At 31.1% G+C, this 24148-nt stretch overlaps 1 protein-coding gene across 2 annotated transcripts in view; it reads right to left on the bottom strand.

Annotated features, from left to right (window-relative positions):
- LOC103578561 (E3 ubiquitin-protein ligase Bre1) overlaps positions 1-23253 on the bottom strand; it is an 86581-nt gene extending 63328 nt beyond the window's left edge. Inside the window, exons 1-4 of one of the 2 annotated variants that reach the window (XM_014443989.2) lie at positions 22819-23253; positions 22547-22737; positions 21749-22247; positions 6406-6531 (exon numbers count right to left, since the gene is read on the bottom strand). In XM_014443989.2, coding sequence (XP_014299475.2) covers positions 6406-6531; positions 21749-22247; positions 22547-22737; positions 22819-22881 — 879 coding nt within the window. In that variant the 5' untranslated portion in view covers positions 22882-23253. The remainder of the gene's footprint in view (positions 1-6405; positions 6532-21748; positions 22248-22546; positions 22738-22818) is intronic. The other variant, XM_014443988.2, reaches the window with a different exon arrangement.
- Positions 23254-24148: the final 895 nt, after the last annotated feature.

Here is a 24148-nt window from a genome sequence, read left to right as displayed (position 1 = left end):
AATTAAAATTATAAAATCAAAAGTAAGACGCTAGAAAATTACGATAAAATTGTCTCGAGTAAAGTTAAGGATGGATTATTTTGTCAGTAAATTAAGTTGAGTGTTAAATTACATAATGAAAATAATTATTAGTAAATTGAGGAAATAAAATATATAAATTTTGGAATTAGATATTGAAGGGAAAATTGTCAGTGAAAATTAATTAATTAATAATTAAATCCAAACCAAAATTAATTAATTAACAAAAATAAATGAATTAAATAAATCGTTGGAAAGAAATGAGAATTAAATAGTTGTGAAATTTATATTGAAGCTTTTATTAGTGAAATTTTTGTATTGAAAAGTCAAGTAGATTCAATTAGTGTAAAAGAAAACTGTGTCTGTGATTTAGGTCCGGTGGACATGCTAAGTTTATTTTAAATAATTATACATCCAGGGGATGTTTTTAAATTGAAGTTAAGGCTTACCGTCCAGGGGACCAGATAATTTAAGTGGGTGTGTGGGTGTAGAAAACGTCCAGGGGACGAAGAATTTAGTTTGCCATAAGTAACCGTCCAGGGGACGAGGAATTTAGTTTGCCATAAGAAACCGTCCAGGGGACGAGAAAAATTAGTTTGTCATGAGGAATTTAGTTTGTCATAAGGAATTTAGTTTGTCATAAGGAATTTAGTTTGTCATAAGGAATCATAGTTTGTCATAAATAAATTAGTTTGTCATAAGGAAATAATTATTGCCAAAAGGTTAAGAAAATAAAGCAAGGTGCTTAAATTAAATAAGAATTGAATTAACATTATTTCAGCCTACTCTACGATTCCTCTTCTCACTCACAAAATATTACGAACGACCCTGAGTAACAAATTAATTTAAATTAATTAAAATAAAATCCTCCAACATCCGGTTCTGGAAGACCGAGTCCATCTTCCAGTGGCGCCCTAATATTCGACTATAATACTAGGTGCGACCAGACTTGGCAAGATTAGTCTCTCTGTTATAATTTAATCCGGCCACCGGAGAATTTTTTGAAATTTAAAAATTTGTATCTCAGCTTCCATATGATTTAGAGAGTATTTTCCGGTGACATTCTTCTCTGTGTACACTCTACTTTCAAGAAAGAATAGATATTTGCTCTAAATTAATATTAGGCTTAGCTGGAAGATACTTCCAACTGAACAACCGAATTATCAAAATTGTACCTATTTTTAAAATCCTCTCAGATCTATAGTTTTCAGAGAAAAAGGTAAAATAAGAGCTGAAATTTTTTCTGTAGGTGTGTTCGATTCATGTCTACTTCAATTTTCCATCATTGCTTCAATTTCGTTATTAGACAGTCATCCAAAGACGATTGATTTTTCAAAAATCACGATTTTCAGATAGCTATTAATTTTTTGTCGGAACTTCGATTTCCTTCAAATTTTTAGGAAAGTTACTCTGTTATATCCTTAGAAAGCCCTGAAAATTTCAACTTTGGTATCGAACTTGGATCCGAGTTATAAATTTTCAAACATCCCGAAAATTGCATTGTTTAAAATAATTTTAGCGAATAAGTTTTCATATGTAATGAATTACTTATTCGTTTTTAAGATGTTATCAATATCTGATTGAAATTTTTCATGCTACTGCTGTTGATTCTTATTTAAGTAGTGTATTAAGTGAATACTTCGTGTTCAAGATTGCTGCGAACCTCCCTATTATTTTTTCATTTTTCCAAATTTTTTTCCGAAATATTTTTTTTGAATAGCCCCAAGTGTTCCCTTTAAAACAAAACTAAGGCAATTTCTGTATCTATCATAGTTTTCGAGATATTAAATAAAGCACTCTCTGATGCTTCGCATCATGAGTCGTGCAATAAATAAAGTTGAAAAATTAGACCCATATGTGTATACACTAACGCAAAAAATTGAAGGGACAGAAAAATTTTATAAAAAAAGCATTTTATAGCTTGAAATCTCTAGTTTCGGTGCCTTTTCATCAAAATTTTTTTAGAGTGACAGCTATTGTGCAAACATGAAAAATACCGCGAGACGAAAAATTTCCAATTTTTTCTTTGTTTTTCAAAGAACCCCCGAGCCGTGGAAAATTTCTCTCAGCTAGACCAATGTATAGGTCGTTTAGCAATTTTATTGAGCTTTAATTTGGTTTTTTTGTAACTTTGTAGGGCAATTTGTCGCAGAGATATCAGCCTAAAAACGGAAAAAGATTTTTTTTGCCTTGATCATCGATATCTCAATTGTCAAAAGTCGCACGGTAAATAGAAAGGTACAATAACCCTGTAATTTTCAAATTGATCTATCGAACGGTTTTTTGGGGTTGATCAATCAAAGTTTTACTAAACAATTAACGGAACAAGTTTTGTTCCTGTAATCATTACCGAAATGAAAAAATAATTTTTTTTTTTAATTTTTTTTCCTTTTTTAAATTAGTTACTCAATAAATGTGAGGAAAAAAAAGAAAAAAAAATTTCCAAAAAATACTTAAAAAAAAAAAAATTTCGATAGTCGTTTTTTTGTACTTAGTTCTAATTGATGTTAAAAATGAAAAAATAAATTTTTTTTAAAATGATGGAAAAGACTTGTAGGGAATTTATTAAAGTTTTCAACGCCGCCCTTCCATTAACCGTGCGATTAATGATAACTGAGATATCGATGATCAAAGCAAAAAGAATCTTTTTTCGTTTGTAGGCTGATATCTCTACGACGTTGTGGTACGAATCTCCAAAGAAATGAAAATTAGAGCTGAATAAATTTGCTAACTGACCTATGCATTGGTTTAGCTGAGAAAAATTTTCCGCAGCTCGTGGGTTGAGTCGCTTTTAAGCCAATGGGAAAATTCGCTAGTGCAGCCATGCTGCACGCGTCATCACCGAGCAGTAACGAAGGAAGAAGACGCCACCATTATAGGGCTTTTCGCTTCTTGTGTTTAACCGCTCCCCCTTGAGCTTTACTTTCTACATTGTGCATTCTGACGTGCTACCACGTGCAATTCTATCGCTACGCTTACCGTTGTTACTTAATAATTATTCTTGAGTTATAATTCCGCTGAATTACGCTAAAATATCCTCAATAATTAGCTAGTATATCAAGGCTACTAATTATTGAGCATATAAATAATTGTTTCTCGCGTGTAATTAATTAACGCGTTCTGAACCGCTACCGACCACGTGACGAGTTTTTATACGTGAATTTTGTATAGTCGAAATCGTTATCGCGTAAAATCAACAGTTGCATTCACTATAAATATTAATTCTCACATTTTTTCAGTGTATATATTGTTAATAAAACAGCTAATTTATTTTCTGTGATTTCCATGTTAATTTTTTCTTATTGAATTAAGCACACCTACATCAGAATCCGTTTGTGCATTCACTCACTTTACAATATCTATATTTATATATCTATACTAGGGTGTTTCAGAAAAAAAATTTTTTTTCTTATGGTCTCAAAAGTTAGTCTTAGGTATAAAAAAATCCTCCCCAGAGAGCAGCTCGAAATCTCAATTCTACTAGGAGCTCAATCAATACTTATTTTCCCATTCAAATTGCATGTGAAAAATTTTTTTTTTGTTTTTTAAAAATGAAAGTATGAAAAACTTTTTTTTTCGAAAATCGAAGCACACAGTCTTGTAGGAAATTCAATTCTCTACAAAAAAGCTCCTGATTGTTTTCTCCGGAGAACTAACAGAAAAAAAGTTATGAAGCTTTAAACTATATTAAATAGTATAACTTCATGTTTTCATTATATTAAACAGTTTTTTAAATAGAAATTTAGGTTTTTTCATCTGAACTAATGTTATCTGTCAATTATTTTTTGAACACATGGGAAAAATTTTCCTTACTTTAAGAACAGAACTTTTTTTTTAAATTAAAAATACAGAAAGAAAAAAAATTTCTAATTCTTAAAAAAATATTTTTCTTTCGAAATTATTACGACAAATAAGTAAGATTTCAGAAATCTTTTTGAAACACCTTACTGATTATACATAGCATATAGATTCACCATATAAACGTACACGTATATGGTAAACATGTACACGTAATAAAATCCGGAAATTATCTTTAAGTTAAGTTTTCAATTCACTATTCTTTCAAGCTTCATAACTTTTTTTCTGTTAGTTGGACGAAGAAAACACTCAAGGGCTTTTTTGTAGAGTCTTTTATTTGCTACAAGACCACGTACTTTGATTTTTGAAAAAAAATTTTTTAAATACTTTTAAATATAAAAAACAAAAAACATTTTTTTTTACACGTAATTCAAATGAGAAAATTACTATTGATTGAGCTCTTAGCAGGATTGGCTTTCAAGCTACTCTTTTGGGAGGATTTTTTTAATACCTAAGACTAACTTTAAGACCATAAGACTTAAAAAAAAAAAAAGAAATGTTAATTTTAAAAAACGCTAATCTATATATATATGCATATAAATATATCAGGGTGCTTCGTTTGAAACGATCATTTTTTTTTTTCTAGTCCAACGATGGAATAATGTTCTTAACATATAAAAGAAAATTGTCACCAAAAATGAGCTCTTAATTTTAATTTCAAGTACTCGCTAAATGAATTTGAAATTTTGCCATTTAATTAACATGTAAATTTTGATTTTCTTTTTCAATTGTCTATAGCTCTGCGGCATTGCAAGATATCAAGTCGCTATTAGGCAGAAATAGCAGAGGAATCCTTTCTCTTTAAAAGTGCTTGTAGCTCATTACCTTTTGTCATCGGCCTCCCTTCGCGGTTTTAAGAATGCCGTAGAAATATCGTAAATATTCGGCATTTTATCTCATGCCGTAAATTTACCGATATAATTTGGTATTATCATGGTTTGATTAGTCAGTTTTTTTACTATAGTTATGCAGTATATTTACTGTACTTAAACTGCAAAGTTACTAGAATACTACAGTAAAATTACTATAAAAATGCCGAACTTTTACCGAAAAAATGCTATATCCAAACCATTACAATACGATAATTTTATCTTAGTGAAATCGTATTTCTTAGTAATAATACCGTAGTTATCCTGCGATTTTTCCAGATTTACGCTGATATAATGGAAAATTGTAAAAAATTTATTTTTATTTTTTGTTCGCTTCTGTATTTAAAATAATCGAAAATGTGTAAAAAAATTATCGAAAAGTATAAGATTTTTTATTTTATTTTATTAGTTCACACGTTCCTAATTCAAACAAAAGAATGTAAGTGAAAATAATTATCCGGGAAAATTGATGTCTTCAATTGTCTTGAGATTATTTATATCCAGATTAACATAATTAATATCATCCTTCAAATAAGTGATTTGGCACAATGGTTAACAGATCAGACTTCAAATACTTAGGAGTCGGGATCGATCCCACGAGACAGCGGATTTTTCTTTTCTTTTACATGACAGTTATTGTGTATATAACTTTGGAAGTTATTGTAATTATATAAAGTTAAATAAAACTAAATAAAATTTGACATAATATTACACACTAATTTTTTTTTCCCGATAGAACGGTTTGATACTGCAAACATGCCGAAAAAATGCCATCAATAGGCAGTATAATTACGGTTTTAATGCTGTGAAAACACCATATTTATTTTTTGTTTTATTACTGTAAATATTCTAAATTTATTTCGTAAATTTTTGGTAAGAATTCGACACAAAACTGGCCAAAATAACTTAAGTAATACCGTATTTATGCAGTATTTATACCGTATAATTCTGGGATTATTTCGATATTTGCGAAACCGCGAGGGTCACTGGTAAAAAATCTTAAAGGCAATTTTTTATCAAATTTCATGGTTTTTTTTTTTATTTTACTCGCAAACCACTTACTTTAGAACAAAATTGTACAATGCTTTTTTATAGAGAGTTTTGTTCCCTACAAAAAAGGTTATTTAAGCTATTACTATGGAGCTAGTAGTTTCAGAGATAAATCTAATTAAATATCTCAAAATTTGAGATATCGCTGTTTTATCCACGATTTTAGTACTTTTTTTATAAAATTATGGCCGAAGAAATTTATAACATATCCTGGTTAATATATCATCAATCATATGTCCAGTAATACGAAACTGTCTTCTATTACACTTACCTCGATTTTATGTTATCTTAACCCAAATGTCTTTGTTTGACCATCGGAAGCTTTTTCAATGACTACCTTTCTCAATACAAAGATAATTGTTTCATACTTTTTATAACCACATATAAATGTGTAATATGTATTTTCATATTTAACTCGGATACGTGAAAAGTTTCTACAGCCATTATTTCATATAAAGTACTGAAGTGGAATATAATAAAAAAAGTTACTAAAAGTCTTTAGGCAATTTCACATACCCTTCCTTTTTGACTATAAGTAGGCAACGGCAATAAAAGTTAAATATATATTACAATTACTTATAAAAAATGTAATTTATAGAAATATACTTACGTCCATTTTAAGTTTTTCCACTTCTTTCAAAGCATCCCGATGCTGTTGATGTAATTTGTCCAACTCTTGTAATCTATTGTTTGCTAACTCACGAGTTTCTTCCAATTCTCTTTGCACATCATCCAACTAAGAATAAAGAATGAAAAGCAAAATTAAGATTACGTATTACTGTTTTACACATTTAAGCTGTTTTATATGCATAGTATTGATGAGTTACTACTGTCGGAAGAGGTTTCTATAGAAGAAATAGAAATCGATTTGGTTAATTTTAACGAAACAGCCAATAAAATATTTTTATACTTATTGATACAGTCGATCCCCCGTCATCAACCTGTCCACAACAAACCCCTCCCTCTTAATCGGTAGTTACTGAGTCCAAACAGCTCCCCCCCACTCAACCACTCTTTTGAGTTTCGTACCAGATAACCCGTTATAAGCCTGCGTTAAAGGTACCGAAATTATGAACTAAGAGTTGGAAAAATTAGAAAAACCAGTGATGAAAATGTACTATCTATATTTCGCGGAGAATAATTGAATCATTATCAAGTGAAATATAATTTATTGTTCGTAATTTTAATCACGATCTACATTTAAAGCTTCTGTTACAATTCGGAAGTTTGATTGAGCATTATATTAATCAATAAGATATTATTATTATTATTGTTGTTGTTATTGTTGCTATTGATATTTTTGTTATTGCACGCCTCGAACGCGAAGCGGAGAGGTTTTGCTTTATAACAGACTTGTTATTGGTATTATTGTTATCATTGTTATTATTGTTATTATTGTTACTATTGTCATTATTGTTTTGATTATTATTATTATTATTATTATTATTATTATTATTATTATTTTTATTATTATTAATACTATAATTAATAGGGGGCACCTTTGAACACCTTTCATTATAAATAAACAAAATCTTTGTGTTCAAATACGAACTTTAAATTTAAGGTGGCAGCATTAATGCTAACTAATATTTATCATCAGCTGTTATATTTTTCTTCGTTGAACCTAACCTAGAATAGTGTCGAATTTACATTTCGATTCTAATTTTCTTTTTCTAATGTAAGTATCTCGGAATTCAAGAACTTCAACATTTAAATATTCTTTAACTTTAAATAAATGTCCCGCTCAGTGGCAAAAAATGACTAGCTGGAACAGAATAGATTGAAGGATTTATGAAAAAAGATGAAATACTACCATGACGAAAACTAGAAAATACTTGTTTTTCAAGATCAACAAGTTTTGATAAATATTATGTTTTCGAATTTTAGAATAAATATAAACAGGTTATTAACAAGTATAATTTTACCCCTGATCGTATTAACTTAGATAAGACTTGCGTGACTACAATTGTACAAGCCAAAAGTCATTGCCCAATTTGGTCAAAAGTAGGCTGGTCAAAAGCAGGTTGGTCAAAGTGATTTTGCTTAAAGATGGCAATAAATAACAATGTGTGCTTTTCATAGTGTTGCAGGAAACTCAATGCCATTAGTTTTTATTTTTCCAAGGGCTCGATTTCACGAAAGCATGCTTGTTGCCGCACCCATTGGTAGTGCTAGTTTTGCAAATAGTTCCCAAAGTGGTTAGATGGGCGGATCACTGTTTGTTTAGGAGTTGGAACATTTACAAAAAGCAACAAGATGCAGTAGTCACGATGAAATCTTGTTGTTATTAGATAATCACAAAATCCACTGTATTGTTACGTCCCAGCTTACTCGTCATATGTGTCTGACTATTTTTAAATACTAATTATTGAGAGACCGATCTGAGACTTAACTAATTAATTAAGATGTATATTGATAACTTAGCAAGTGTCATAATTAATAAGTCCCCCTATATTATAGAACATAATATAATATAATAATGTAATTTAATATAACAATGTAACATAATATAATAATATAAAATAATTGAATATAAAATAGTATAATATTATTTAGAATATTTAAAACATATTGATAAAGTTATTTTTCTCTTAATATTTGTTATGTACAAATAAACGCTGACGCCTCGAATAAATCCTCGAGACGTGCAGCTGCACAAACATCTATTTCGTTCTAAGATAACTTTTGTTCATAGATAAGTGACTCATTTGTTAATAACAAAAACGGCAAAAGCGTGAGAACGGAGAATGGATCATTCGAGAATATTGCTTATCTCGATCCACTCCTCTATATCGAACGATGCGCGGGCCTGGTGCCTAAGCGCCTCGTATTGATAAAAGACTAACTCTAGTTTTTCTCGATCAAGAGAAATCAATCTGAAATATAGAATCATCGAGAGCAGTCAGGTTCAATATTAAATACTCAACTTCTTTCTCACACTTTTGAAGTTATTGTTAGGAGTACTTTTTAACAAACTTATAAATTGATTCAATTGTATATTTTCATATCATTCAAAATTATTCTTTTACAGTTGAATAAATCGGATTGAGATATAAAATAATATATAATCAAACAACCAGTTTATTTCAACCACCAAATGGTGGCTGTTCAACCCATACTTAATAATTATTTATAATTATATGTAAGTTCTCATTACGTCCAATTCAAATTGACCGTTCAACTACGCCAGCGCCAAAACATCAACCAGAGCGTAACAGTATATTGAATGCTATAAAATTTTGTGGTTAAAATGGAATTATTCTTCTGACGTTCCCACTACACTGTATTCATCGTTTCCAACCGCTAGATGTTGCAGTTGTGGGTCCATTTAAACACAAACTTTCTATTTCATAAAATGGCTGATTACTAAATAACCCCAATAAAACAATAACAATTAATAGTTTAGCAGCAATCATTACTCCTGCTTATAATGCTGCGTTCACCTCTAGTAATATTATCTCAAGGTTCTCTAAACGAGGTATCCATCTATTTTCGAGAGCTGCAATCACAGACGAAGACTTCAAATGCCCTGAAGTTACGAATCATCCTATACCATCAAATTTTTCTCAATTCACATGTCATATGGAGTAAGAATCATCTAATTTAAATTTGAATACTGATAACCCGGCTCAATTAATAATAGATGTCCAAGAAAAAACTCAAAAATCAGGTAGAAAAATCTGATAATGTTGAAAACGTTGCAAATAATATTCAAATATTGTCTCCTGCTTCAGTAAAACCGTTTCCAAAAGCAGCACCACGAACAGAAGCAAAGAGAGGAAGGAAAAAAGTAGCCACGTATTCAATAGACACTCCAGAAAAAAATGAGATAGAAGCAGAATACTATAGAGAAAAAAAAAAGGAAGCTGCAACTAAATTTGAAGGAATTTACTGAATAGCTTTAAATACTTGATAAGATTTTGTTCTATAGTTATTTTAAGTAAAAAAAAAAACACCTAAGAAAACTGAGTTTAACAATGGAAAAGTCTAATAAGCTGCAATTAGATTTGAGTAAAGCAACTGATGTTTGAGATTTAAAAATTTTACAAAAAAATTTTATGCTTATTTTAATCTTAAAGGTATTATAGATTTGATAGGTCTAAGATCTAATAATAAACAACAATGAATAATAATAAAAGCTATGAATGAAATAATGATAATTTCTATCGTAATTTTATAAATTGTTTTAAAGTATCCAGGACTATGCAAGGTACTCGGGGTACCTCTGCACGAACAGCTTTTTTCATTATTGATTTTGTAATCTCGACTAATAACTTTTTTTTTATTTAAGTATGGTTTATTATGAAATATAAACGTCTAAAGTAAAAAAAAACTGTTTATCAGTTGACTCCGTGGGCCAACCCTAAAACTCCCGGCTGTTTTCGAGCTCCTTGAGCTCGAAAACACTGTTGCGAATTCATTTTTGAGCTCTTCGAGAAAATAGCTGAATTGTAATATTGTACATTTGGCCAAGTGAAAAAATGAAGACCCCTATTTTTGAAAATACCTCTAAATAAAAATATGCTTATTTGTAATAAAGTTTTAAAGTCTAAATGAATTAAAGGACCTGTGGGTTATTGTAAATCTACACAGAAAAAACAGTTAACTTGATTCAAGAAAATTATAGTCTTTCGAATTTTCCTAATTGATTCAATAAAAATAAAATACTTGATTCAAAAACTTTCTTTTGGTTAAAGACAATAAATTCTATTGCTCCAAAAAAAATTAATTTTTGAAGGGAAATTTCAATTTTCTTGATTACAGAAAAATTAATTCTTGGCTAAAGAAAATCAGTCATCTCAATCCAAAAAACCAACATTTTGAACGAAAAAAAGTTAACTTGTCCCGATAAACTTTTTCTTGCCCCAAGAAAAACAATTTCTTACTTCAAGAAATAAACGTCTTGAATGAACAAAAAAAAGCCTATTGGACCAAGAAAAAATCTCTTGGCCCAAAAGAAAAATTTTCTTGCTCGAAAAAATAAATTGCTTAAGTGAAAATAAAAGTTGCTTAGGCCAAGAAAAAAAAAATTCTTGCTCCAAAAGCTTGCTTCTTTAATAAAAACGAAAAATTTTCTCAGTCAGAAATGTATTCTCTCTCCGAAAGGTTGACGTGTCGATTTTTTTTTTTTTTTTATATATATCTAAAAAGTATTTTGTCGTTTTTTTATTTCGAGAAAAAATATTTAAGTAACCAATATTAGTAAATATTAAAGTAATGGTGTACTATAGAATATACTATAGTACAATCCAACAAGGTACTTGACACTCTGTCAGATAACAGAGCAGTACTCAAACAAAATCGGATTCAAATTTGGAATACAACAATTCTAAAATATCTTTCTTACCAGGGACAATACAAGTGGCTGGGCGCAATCTCGTGGCGAGAACCGAACTACTCCCGCTGCTGCTGCCTAGCACGGGTGACTTTCCCCTGCTCCGTATTTATTTTTTCTCCCAAGAAACTTTTTCTCTTGGCTTAAGCAACTTTTGTTTTCTTGGTCGAAGCATACCAAAATACTTGCATGACAAGTATAGTACTTGTTCCGAGAACTTTTATTTTCTTTAAACAAAAAAATGCAATACTGCTAAAAACAAATAATGTATCTTGCTTCAAAAAAAATATCACTTACATTAAGTAATATTAAGTCTTAAAACAAGTGAAAATTTTTTGATTTAAGCGTAAAAATATGTTGACATGAGAAAAAAAGTTTAGATTCAAGAAAAAATTTGAAGATAATTATTTACTTGGTGCAAGTATATTTTTATTTTCTGAATCGATCAAAAAAATTTTCTTGAATCAAGAATATTTTTCTTGATTCGGGTTAACTGTTTTTTTCGGTGTATAAATTATGAATTTAATAAAAATAATCATTTGTATAAATGGTTAACTTTACAATGGTAAAAGACTATTAATGGTTAATTTTAAAAAATGCTTTATTTATTAACAGAAATACAAAAAAAAAGTCCAAACTATTTTATGGATTACCAAAAATATGGAATTTAGTATTTTTATAAAATTAAAACAAAAGAAATGGGATGACCATCTAGGTGAATTTCAACTAGCCTACAACAGCTCATACCATGCATCATTAAAACTGTCTCCATATTTCCTGGTACACGGACAGGAACCCAGGTTGTCCGATAAACTGACAGAACTGGAGATGGAGGATTTTTTTCCTGAGAACGAAGAATGGAAACAACGCGTCCAACGATTAGACGAACTTAGACATAAGGTCGAGAGTATCATGAGGGCTGAAAATGAGAGACAATCTAGTTATAATAAAAATTCAGAACTTAAAATACCGGAAGTAAAATTAGGCGACAAGGTTTTCTATCCGAATCGTAAATTAAGTAGTAAAAATCAAAAATATAGCGCGAGTTTAGGCATGAAATATCTCGGGCCAGTTACAATTAGTAAAATCATAAGTCCGCTTGTAGTAGAACTTAAAAATGATTCCGGAAAATCTCTCGGTACGCATTATATACCTGACTTAAAAATACCGCGTCGTAGTAGTCGTTTAGCTGACAAAATTTCTCAAAAAAATTAATATCGATCTCAACCCGGACGTATGACTAACCCGTTTATATTTGAGATGGAACATCGAAGACGAAGGTCCCGAGAGGGAGCTCGGGGTTGGACGGAGGCAACCCGGAGAATTTACCAGGGAACCAGGTGGGCAGGTAGGCTTTATGGCCCTCCAGGTAGGAGAATAACCGGCCGGTTGGTTTCAAATCCACCAGCCAGGTTGTGGATACCGGAGGATCCAACACCAGTGACGCCACGCCAGTCTGCACTCCAAAGATTGGGCCCAGTGGTGTCGAGGGACCGACCAACTGTCCCCAACCGCCCCATGGAGGTCGCGGGAGTCGCTGAGGCCGTGAGACCATCAACACCGACAACACCAGCTGTTCCATCAACATCGTCAGCGACAACATCAACCAGCCGGCCTAATCCAGCAGCAGCTCAGGACTTAACCGGACGGCGAGTCCAAACCAGGCTCGTTGTCCAGGTTGGTGGTTCTGCGGTTCAAGCGACTGGATCTGAGAAAAAGAAGAAGAAGAAGAATAAAAAGAAGAAGGGTCCAAATGGTCCACATATGGCCCAAATGGACTGGGTGGTACCAGATGATTTAGACCACCTGCATTACGGAAGAGGCTTCATCTCCGATGACTCAGGGTGCGAAGAAGAGATTCCGGCATTTGATGACCGTGAAGAAGTCCTGGAACTGGAGGTCAACTCCGATGATGACCTAGTTATCAACGATCCGGATGATAATATGGAATTATAATTATCGTGTCCTTATAAAAAAAATAAATTCATCAAATTTTGCTATTTTCGTGTACCGATCATTCGTTTTAACTTGCTGTTCCTATATCCTTGGACGACGAGCATCTGCAATTTCCAACCCGGGCGACAGTCTGGCAGGGGGGAGTGTAACGGGGTAAATTTGTATTTACCGCGTTCAATTAAGTTTAAAATAAAATCTATTATGCGCACTGTCGGTCATGCGACATTACCACTTCGGGTATTCCGGGTAGGTAGCGACTAGTCGTCCGGAAATGGAAATTTCACTTGCTCGACCGTCGACCCCACCTAGAGTTAAGTAGGAGTGGAAAAAGGACAACTATAGTCAAGAGTGAGCGAGCAATTAAAAACGGGGACCGGAACGAGAATCGGGCATTAACCATCGGGACGTCCGAATAGAGAGGTGGAGAGACGAAGTAACCAGACAACCGACGCCATACAGACGCCGTTAAATTAATTAACCAGGTAATTAATTAATAATTAGCTTGAGTCTATTGTGGAACCAAGCGATGAAAATCCCGATTATTAATAATAAATACCAGGCAGTTAGCCGGTATTTTATATAAAACATTACTAATTGCGTCTGATTGTAACAGGTTAAAGGAGAGTGAGGAGAAAGAAAGAAAGGAGAGAGAGAGAGAAAGTAAAAACAGAGAGAGAGACGGAACCAAAAATTAGACCAGACAATTACGAGAACAAGGAAATTAATCAGACAAAACCCGGACAGAGACACGACGGAAAGATCTGGAGATTTTTACTGGAGAGGTATTTATAAAATTTATTCCAGGCGGGAAGCCGGAAAATTTTATTAAATACTTGGCATACGTTAATATCGTCGCGCCTAAAGAAAATCCTCGCGAATTAAATTAATTGCAAAAGTAAATTAATAAATTACATTCGGATAATTATAAGATTTTAGTAATTAATTAACTCCAGGCAGGTAGCCGGAGCCATTGCGTGTATAAAATATTTCCAGGCAGGTAGCCGGAATTCTTCTAGAAGTTTCCAGGTGGGTCGAGTGACGCGCGCACCGGAACAGTCGAATCTAGTCATAGACGCTAGTCCATTAGTAATTACTTATACATAAAATTTAATAAAATAATAAATTAAGAAAATCAATTAAAATTGTCTCGGGAAAATAAGAGAAGTCCGTGGTCGAAGACGTTATAAAATTAATTAGGAAATTAAGCAATTAAAGAAATTATGATTAATTAAAAAGAAGGTAGAATTAATATAAGAATAATTATCGCGGTGATAAAAGTACCTGAAGTAACGTGGAATTAAATTAATGAATCAAGGTCGTGTTATTAAGGAGATAAAATAAGTGATAAGTAAATGAGAAGGAAATAGTACTCAATAAATTAGGAAAGAAAAATCAATTAATAAATTAGTTAATAATTATATAATTCTCTAAATTAATTAAATTATTAATTGCGGAAAATTAATTTAAGAAGTGCGTGAAGAAAAGTCCAGGGGACTCGAGTGCAGTATGAGTGTAGGAAATAAATTTTTGAATGTGTAATTAGTTAAGAAATAATTCGGGAGGTAACCGATTTTAATTATAAGTCCAAAGGTAGTTGGCTGTTTAGTGAAATATTAGTAATTAAGTATCGCGAAGGTTAAGCGATTTTTAATCATTGTGTGTGTGAGTGTGTGGAAATGCCAAAGGTAGTTGGCTAATTTAGTAATTAAGTATCGCGAAGGTTAAGCGATTTTTAATCATTGTGTGTGTGAGTGTGAGGAAATGCCAAAGGTAGTTGGCTAATTTAGTAATTAAGTATCGCGAAGGTTAAGCGATTTTTAATCATTGTGTGTGTGAGTGTGTGGAAACGCCAAAGGTAGTTGGCTGATTTTAATAAAATTATTGCGGGTAAATAAATAAAAGGTTATAAGGTTCAATGAAGTTATAAAGGTTATAAGGTTTTATGTAAGGTCAATTAATGTCATAAGGTTTAATGTTATAAGGTCATAAGGTTCTAAGGTTTATAAGGTTTAATGTTATAAGGTTTAGATAAGAAGTTATAAGGTTTAAAAAGGTATAAAATAAGATTTATAAAAAGGTTATGAGTGAAGTTAAAATTATAAAGGTCAATTAGGTCATGAGAAAATAAAAAGGTTTAATTGGTGAATTGAAATAGTAAATTATTTATAAGTTATCCTTCCTCATCCTTCTCTTACAATTAAATAAAATTACACCGACCCTGATGATCTAAGATCCGGTTCTGGGAGGCCGTTATCACTTCCAGTGGCGCCCTTAAAAAGGTAATTTAAGGACGACCAGAGTAACAGCATAGCCCTGTTATAATTTATAACATTTGGGCTTAAAAATTTGGCTCAAACGTTTCAACGATTTATCACTCGTGACCTTGGTTTCGTCTTTCCGTATATTGATGACATTTTAATCGCATCAACGGACAAAAAGCAACACATGTAACACCTGAGAATTTTATTCGAGCGTCTCCGTGAATACGATCTGCTAATAAACGTACCGAAATGCCAGTTTAGTCTACCGAAACTAAAATTTCTCAGCCATCTCATCACTAAAGATGGAATCAAGCCGTTACCGAATAAAGTCGAGGCTATTATCAATTTTGAGCCTCCTACCACCGTAAAAGCTCTTCGTCGATTTCTCGGCACTGTGAATTTCTACAGAAAGTTCATTAAAAACGCTGCAGAAATTCTACCACCAATTTAAAAAATTTTGGAAGGACCAAAAGTCAAAGGCTCCCATCCAGTTAACTGGATAACTGAACTTCAGGAGTTCTTCAAGTCATCTAAACGTGCTCTCGCGGATGCTTCGTTGTTGGTACACCCTAAAATCGATGCTGACTAGGCAATATTTACCGACGCATCCGAAATCGGTATTGAAACCGTTTTACAACAAAAAGTGAATAACAACTGGCAACCAGTGGCATTTTTCAGTCAAAAACTGTCCCCGGCGATTCAAAAATTGTCGACGTACGACCGCGAGTTGAACGCCATCTACGAGGTTGTTAAATACTTTCGGCAAATCTTCAAAGGCCGGCTCGTTACGATCTACACCGATCGCAAACCGCTTCAGCATGCTTACAAACAGCGCACCGAAAGAGCATCGCCTTGGCATTTTCGTCGACTCGATTTTATCGGTCAATTCACCACCGATATTCGACATGTGTCGGGTACCGACAATATTATCACTGAAACATTGTCACGTGTCGAAGCAGTATCTGCTGCTATAACGTCGCAAGAACTTGCCAAAGCTCAACAAAACGACGATGAACTTCAGCAGTTGTTTCGTCAAACAACTGCTTTAAATTTAAAGACGATACGCTTCGATAATGGACCTGCACTGTATTGTGACACCGCGTCAGGTACAGTGCGTCTTTATATTTCACAGCCTCTGAGAAAGAAAGTATTTAATTCACTGCACTCACTAGCCTGGAATCGAAGGTTCGCGGAAACTCGTTTCCAAACGATACGTCTGGCCGTCGATTAATAGATTGTCGTGAATGGGCGAAATCTTGCATCGATTGCCAGAAAAATAAAATTCAGAGACACGTGCCATCGCCGATTACCAGTTTTGAACCTCCAACTGAACGATTCGAGCACATTCATATCGACCTAGTGTTTTTAAAAACGTCAAGAGGCTTTAATCAATGTCTGACTATCATCGACCGATCCACGAGGTTTCCTGAGGCTGTCCCGTTATCCAACGGAACTGCTAAGACGATAGTGCGTGCACTATCGCTGCATTGGATTTCACGCCACGGAGTACCGAAACGCATAACTTCGGACCAAGGTCCGCAATTCAAATCATCATTATTCCAGTCGTCATTAAAATTGTATGGTATAAAACACCTGCAGACTATACCGTAACACCCACAAGCCAACAGTCTCGTCGAAGATTTACACCATCAGTTTAAATCAGCACTTTTGTATTATCAAGAGTCATGGTATGACACATTATCAGCCGTTTTGCTCGGCTTACGTGCTGCTTGGAAAGACGAAATACAGATGAAACCAGCTGCATTTGTATACGGCGAACCTATCCGATAACCCGGTGAGTTACTTACTCCTACCAATAAAAAAATCATCTCATGACATTGTCAATACCTTAAAACGTCACTTTAACTCATTGGCACTGGCCGAAATGTCGTGTCACGGCAAGCATTTTGTTTTCTGTTTCAGGAACCTTAGTTCTTGAAGTCAGGTACTGGTACGGAATGACCAAATTGGACCATCTCTCTTACCGCCATACGAAGGTCCATATCGTGTAATAACCCGACACGACAAATACTTCATCGTCGATTTTCGTGGACGACAAATCACCATTTCAGTGGACAGATTGAAGCCGGTTTACGAGGCGAATCCAATCGACACGACAATGATCATAACAAACTCCCAGTTGAATAACACAGCAACCGAGACCCGAAAACGGCGAGTTCGGTTTAATATTTAAAAATTTACGCGATTTAATTTTTTTTAATAAAAGTTTTTTTTACAAAGTAACAATTCACCACTTTATTATATCCATTCATTTACTTATTTATTTATTCATATCATTAGTAAATATTTAATTACTTTAATTATCCTGTGTTGAAATTAAAAAAAAAAAAAAATAATAAATAAAGGGAGTTTTGTAGCGTTGCTACAATGATAAGCGGTTGATTAATTTCGGCAATTTACGCCAAACATCGATTTTTCTGTTTTCAGTCTTTACCTGATTCGTAAAGACACAATAAGATATACCGCTGAACTGCATACACGCATCTAAGCATTTCTATTGTATTCTCAATTTTACTGTGTTACATTCATTCGTTAAAAAAAAAATTTATTTAACATAATTAGTTGGTTTAAATAACTTATTTATTATATTTAATATTATCTTAACCACTAAATAAATATTAGGATGTTTCGAAATAAAAAAAAATTTTTTCTCATGGTCTCAAAAGTTAGTCTTAGGTATAAAAAAAATCCTCCCAAAAGAACAGCTCAAAATCTCAATTCTACTGAGAGCATATATATATATATATATATATATATATATATATATATATATATATATATATATATATATATATATATATATATATATTAGGGTGCTTAGTTTCCGGCGAAAGTATTTTTTTTTGTTGCTCATCAAACAAAATATTGTTTTTTATGCTAAAACAAAAATTCCTGCCGAGTTTGAGCTCTTAATTCCAATCCTAAGTACTGTCCATTTGATTTCAGAGATTTCCCATTTAAAATACACGTAAATTAAATTACTTTTTTGCTACTAACAACAATTAAATATCAATAACCCAACAATGACATTTTGATAAAAAGACGACACTTATTCAGTCACCTGAATTCGATTCCAAGTTCGGGCTATATATATTTTTCTCAATTTATCACCCCGACATGTTATTTAAACGTAAAATAGAAATTTACGATGAGCGACCTTTCAGATTTGATATTAAGAGCTCCCGTTTCCACAGGCTTGTCTTTTTATGACTAGGAAGATATTTCACTGCGGGTTTTGAAAACGAAAAAATAGTCGATTTTTTTAAACCGGTCTAATATATATATATTAGGGTCTGCCAAAAAAAATCGATATTTTTTTTTTTACTCTCACCCGAATATATCATTGGATACATCGAAATAAAAGTTCTGTCTAAAGGACAGTTCTTAATTTCAATTTTAAGAGGTTCTCCATGGAACTTTAGGATTTCCCATTGAAATGACATGGAAAAAATGTTTTTTGACAGTATTTTCTCCTGCAGGCTAGAAAGAAATTTTTTTTCGATAAAATGAATGTATAGATCTTTTTTAGCATTAACTTTTTTACAAAAAATTTCATTGTGTCAAATTTCAATCATTAATATTTGAGTTTCTACGGATCTTTAAAATGTAAATTTTCGAATATTTTGCGTTTTCTGCAGTTTGCAGCTAAGCTATTGGAGATAGAATATGCTGATTTTGTAGTTCGTTCGATGGCCTATAAAAAAGTCCTCATTGAATTTTTCATATCATTAACAATAACAAAGTTACCGACTCACAAAATTTACTTTTTCTAATTTTTCGCTTTTATCAATTGAACTATTGATGATAGAACAAAAAATGTCGTGCAAATTTTTTAGTGTATCAAATTTGCAACAAAGTTTCAGAGGTAAAATTTTCCGTATTATAAATAGTTGAAAGTTACAGACCCGCTAGTTCTTAATTTTATGATTTTTTAACTATGTTATATAATATATTAATGATCGATATTAAATTTGGATAACAAATATAAAGTACGTTCACTTACAGACTTATAATTGAACAAGAAATACAGGAAATTAATTTCAGAAGTAAATTCTTTCTACAGTAGAAATTTTAAGAAGGAAATTACGACAGATAATAAAAACAAAAATACTGGTAAGGACTGCTAAATCATTGAAGAAACATTGTATCTTTCGTATCATAATTATGTTTAAAACTATCAAAATAATTTTCGTCTGTTTGTATAGCAAGTAAAAATTAATGTTCTCATAATTTGACCTATTAGTGTAAATTTCATTATAAATTAAAATTATAATAATCCACTCGTAATAAACTATTTCAAAGAGGATTCAATTTTATGAATACTTTTTATTTCCTTTTTCTGATGTTTACTGAAGAAGGAATTTACTTCTTAAATTAATTTCCTGTACTTCAAATATCAAGAAAATTAAAATAAATTTATGAATCTATATTATTATTATTTATATATGTGAAAAGTTCTGTTTTTGATCTAAAAGCGACTAAAAACAGATTAATAATTATAGTGAATAAAGTCTGTTTTGAGACGCAATTTAAAACAGATTAAATATCATACGAAAATGAGTCTGATATTGGTCTGAATAAGAGATGGTACGGGGAAAAACAGATTAAATTCTTATATAAAATAAATAAGATTTATCAACTCAAATTCATAAAAAAATATTTGAATCTATTATATATTTTAAAACAGATCTAATTTTTAACCCGAGTAGTTAAAAAATCATAAAATTAAGAACTAGCGGGTCTGTAACTTTCAACTATTTATAATACGGAAAATTTCACCTCTGAAACTTTGTTGCAAATTTGATACACTAAAAAATTTGCACGACATTTTTTGTTCTATCATCAATAGTTCAATTGATAAAAGCGAAAAATTAGAAAAAGTAAATTTTGTGAGTCGGTAACTTTGTTATTGTTAATGATATGAAAAATTCAATGAGGACTTTTTTATAGGCCATCGAACGAACTACAAAATCAGCATATTCTATCTCCAATAGCTTAGCTGCAAACTGCAGAAAACGCAAAATATTCGAAAATTTACATTTTAAAGATCCGTAGAAACTCAAATATTAATGATTGAAATTTGACACAATGAAATTTTTTGTAAAAAAGTTAATGCTAAAAAAGATCTATACATTCATTTTATCGAAAAAAAATTTCTTTCTAGCCTGCAGGAGAAAATACTGTCAAAAAACATGTTTTCCATGTCATTTAAATGGGAAATCCTAAAATTCCATGGAGAACCTCTTAAAATTGAAATTAAGAACTGTCCTTTAGACAGAACTTTTATTTCGATGTATCCAATGATATATTCGGGTGAGAGTAAAAAAAAAATATCGATTTTTTTTTTGGCACACCCTACTATATATATATATATATATATATATATATATATATATATACATATCGTTGGAAAAAAAATGGATTATTACACTCACGGAGGTAATTTATAATCTAGATTAGTAAAAATTCAATAAGTCCCAGTGAAAGTTTTATTCTAAAATAGATTTTTTACTAATTTAAATAGTAAATTTCATTGAATGCTTGCGTTTTGTACTCTAAAACTCAGAGGAATTTTACTTATAATTTAGTAATTTATAGGATTAAGCGATTATAATTTTTACTTATTTAAACGAAAATTTCTATATTATTGGACCGTTTCTAGTTTGCCTCCAGGAAATAGTAGTTTTTATTTGAAAGATAACAAATATTATCAGATTTTGTTTTCCGTGTGACAATTTAGCTAAATCCATATATGATTATTGACAATTTGGGCAGTTGATAATTTAATATTTATTTTCCAAGTAAAAAATTAATCTCTTTTCATAGAGCAAAAAATACATTTCAAGAGAATCGTAATTTTTACAGTCTTTGATGTGAATAACTAGTTTTTGAACAAAGAAAACCTCAAAAATAAAATCTCAATAATATTTTTGAATTCTATTTATATTAAAATGCATTTTTAAATTGTGAAACTTGCTGCTTAAACTCCAATGTTTGGATTACTATATAAAATTTTAAAATTACAGTATGGATTGCAGCTTTTATAGCTTTGAATTCGAAGAGCTCATTTTTATAGTTTACATTGTAATAGTTATTGTTTTCTTTTTTTCGTGCAAGTGACAATATCGCCACAGAGGAGTTTGACATTCGTCAACATAACTTCCTATATTTATTATGAAATTCAATGAAAATTTGACAAAATAATATTGAAAAACTAATTAAATATTGTAGCAACAACCACCTTGTTAGATCGATTTATTTACAAAAAAAAAACTTAAAAATCCCAAAACCTCCAACGGAATAAGATTAATGTCCTTGTGATGATACATTTTCTATGATAAAAAAAAAAAAAAAGTACAAATTTTTCGTTTCCTACTTACTTTTGTTAGTTTATCAGAACTTGAATCGGAAATGGTATCATTAGATCTTTTCGAAATTTTTCTTGACAATTTTTCATCAATTTTGCTAGAACTTAATGAAATCAAGTATCGATTTTCTTTATTACCTAAATTAACAGGTTTAGATTTTTCATCATATTCACTATTCGCATTTGTAATAGACGTAGAAGTGAAATATCTCACTTGTTCATTGTCTTTCTCAATTTTTTCTTGGCGTATTTTTTTTTTTAACCGTTGTCCATAAATAGTAGACACCGGAGTATCATTAAAGTTAATATGTTTATCGCCTTCATTGTCAGTAATGAATGTATTTCTTGGATTACAATACACAGTCTCTTTAATCTGAATTATTGGTTCTTCCTTTTTAACACTTATTACTTTGTCATGTTCATTTTTATATTTAGACACAGTATCAACATGATTAGACTTACTGATGTTTGATAATCGATTACTACTTCGACGAAAAGAATAATTGTCTAATCTAAAAAAAAAAAAAAAGAAAATTGCGAAATTAAAAAATTATTATTGCAATCTAGGTATAGAGATAGTGAGCGAAGTATAAATGTGAATTTAGCAGCCATGAGACTACTTATAAATTTAATAAAATAATGAAATTGAAAAAAAAATGCGCGTACTGATCTATCATTGATCTAAATACGCATTTTTTAATTCTTATTCTACTTACATTTTATTTATTTATTCAAAAATTTAAAAAATTGTCACTTATAAGATACACTCACACTCATAGCAAATATAACAACAAAAGTAAATAATACGTACTGTTGTCTCAATTCATTAATTATACGATCTTTCCGAACAATTTCATTTTTGGCTGTCTTCAAAAGTGAGGATAAATTTATTTTTAAAGTTGTATTAGATCCTTTTAAATTTTCAATTTCTTTTTCTAATACTTGGATAAGATCCTCTAATTCTGTCGCTTTGGATTTTAATATTGAGATATTTGCATGACACTAAACATAAGGAATTACGAATTATAATAAAAAATAGCACGTCTAAACATTAAATTGATATAACATATGAAATTAACGAACATTTTCACATTCATTATGATTAAAATTTATTAAATCTCCATAAATATCAATATCCTCTTCCATTATATACACATATAATTAAAACATAATAACAAATTTTTATTTATACATCTCTAAATTCTATTTGATGAACTTTACAAGAAAGTAAAAAAAACTTCCTTAGATCCATGACATGAACAATTATATAGGACCTTTAACAGCACAAAAAAAGTGGATAATGAAATTTAGAACTTTAAACTTAACCTAAATCGAACTAATGGATAATGGAGTGTAGTAGTAGTATTTTGTTTAATGGCTTGAACTGTGTAGTTCATTTAGCCGTTAACAGATTTTGCTTGTTTGGCGGGAGTTTTTAAATTTTTAGTCCAGATCTGTTAATAAAGTTGTATAAAATATATGTGTGTTGAGCTGTTGGCTGGTTCAAGATGTTGCTGATGTCCATCGGAGGATTAAATTTTAGTTTTTTCAGGATTTTTAGAAGGATAATGGAGTGTACTCAGACAATCCCTAAGAGCACAATTTGCTTTAGCAAAAGTTTACTTCGCATGAAAGTTTCCTTGAATTATTCGTTAAATGTCCGTCAACTTTGGACTTTTCCGTTTTTGACGACAATTTATATACAACTTGCTATATAATTTAACGTAAATTTACTACCTAAATCAGCCCTTATAGCTACTTTAGCTTGAAATTGACGGTAATTTGATGTTGACATTACTTGAAATTTCCTGCCCGAAATTGCCGACAATTTGACAGAAAAAGTTGAAAATAAAAACTTGCGGTTAATTTTTCTTCAATTTAAAGGTAAATTTTTAAGAAAAAAAAAGTCGGTAATGTTCATTCTTACCATTTTAGAAAGTAAGCAAATTTATGCATAAAATTGTCTACAATTTGACAGTAAAAAAATACTTAACAATTTTTCAAGTTAAATTAACAATAAATTGATATAAAATTTGCCTGAAAATAGACGAAAACTTTTTTCTAGTCAACTTTTGAAATGAATTTGCATTCTAATTCGGGCAGTAAATTGACGTCAAATTCAATAGTAAGTTGCATATAAACTGTTATAAAAAATAGAAAAGTCCGAAGTTGACGGACATTTGACGAAAAATTCAACAAAACTTTTGTAGGTAAACTTTTGCTCAAGCAAACTGTGCTATTAGGGTATCTAATAGCACCCGCTACGGCCGTATTCTGAAGCCAAGTTAAAGGAATGTGTTGGAGAGCAAGCAGTTACCTTTAAGTTGATAGTAAATTGTCCGTGACTTGAGTTCAATTTGACTACAAGTGTTACTGTCCGACAGTGACGTTAAGTTGATTAAAAGTTTTAATT

The sequence above is a fragment of the Microplitis demolitor genome, chromosome 4, assembly GCF_026212275.2.
Source record: "Microplitis demolitor isolate Queensland-Clemson2020A chromosome 4, iyMicDemo2.1a, whole genome shotgun sequence".
Lineage (NCBI taxonomy): Eukaryota > Metazoa > Arthropoda > Insecta > Hymenoptera > Braconidae > Microplitis > Microplitis demolitor.
Note: the sequence above shows the minus strand (reverse complement) of the source record. Positions and strands in the feature narration are given on the sequence as shown.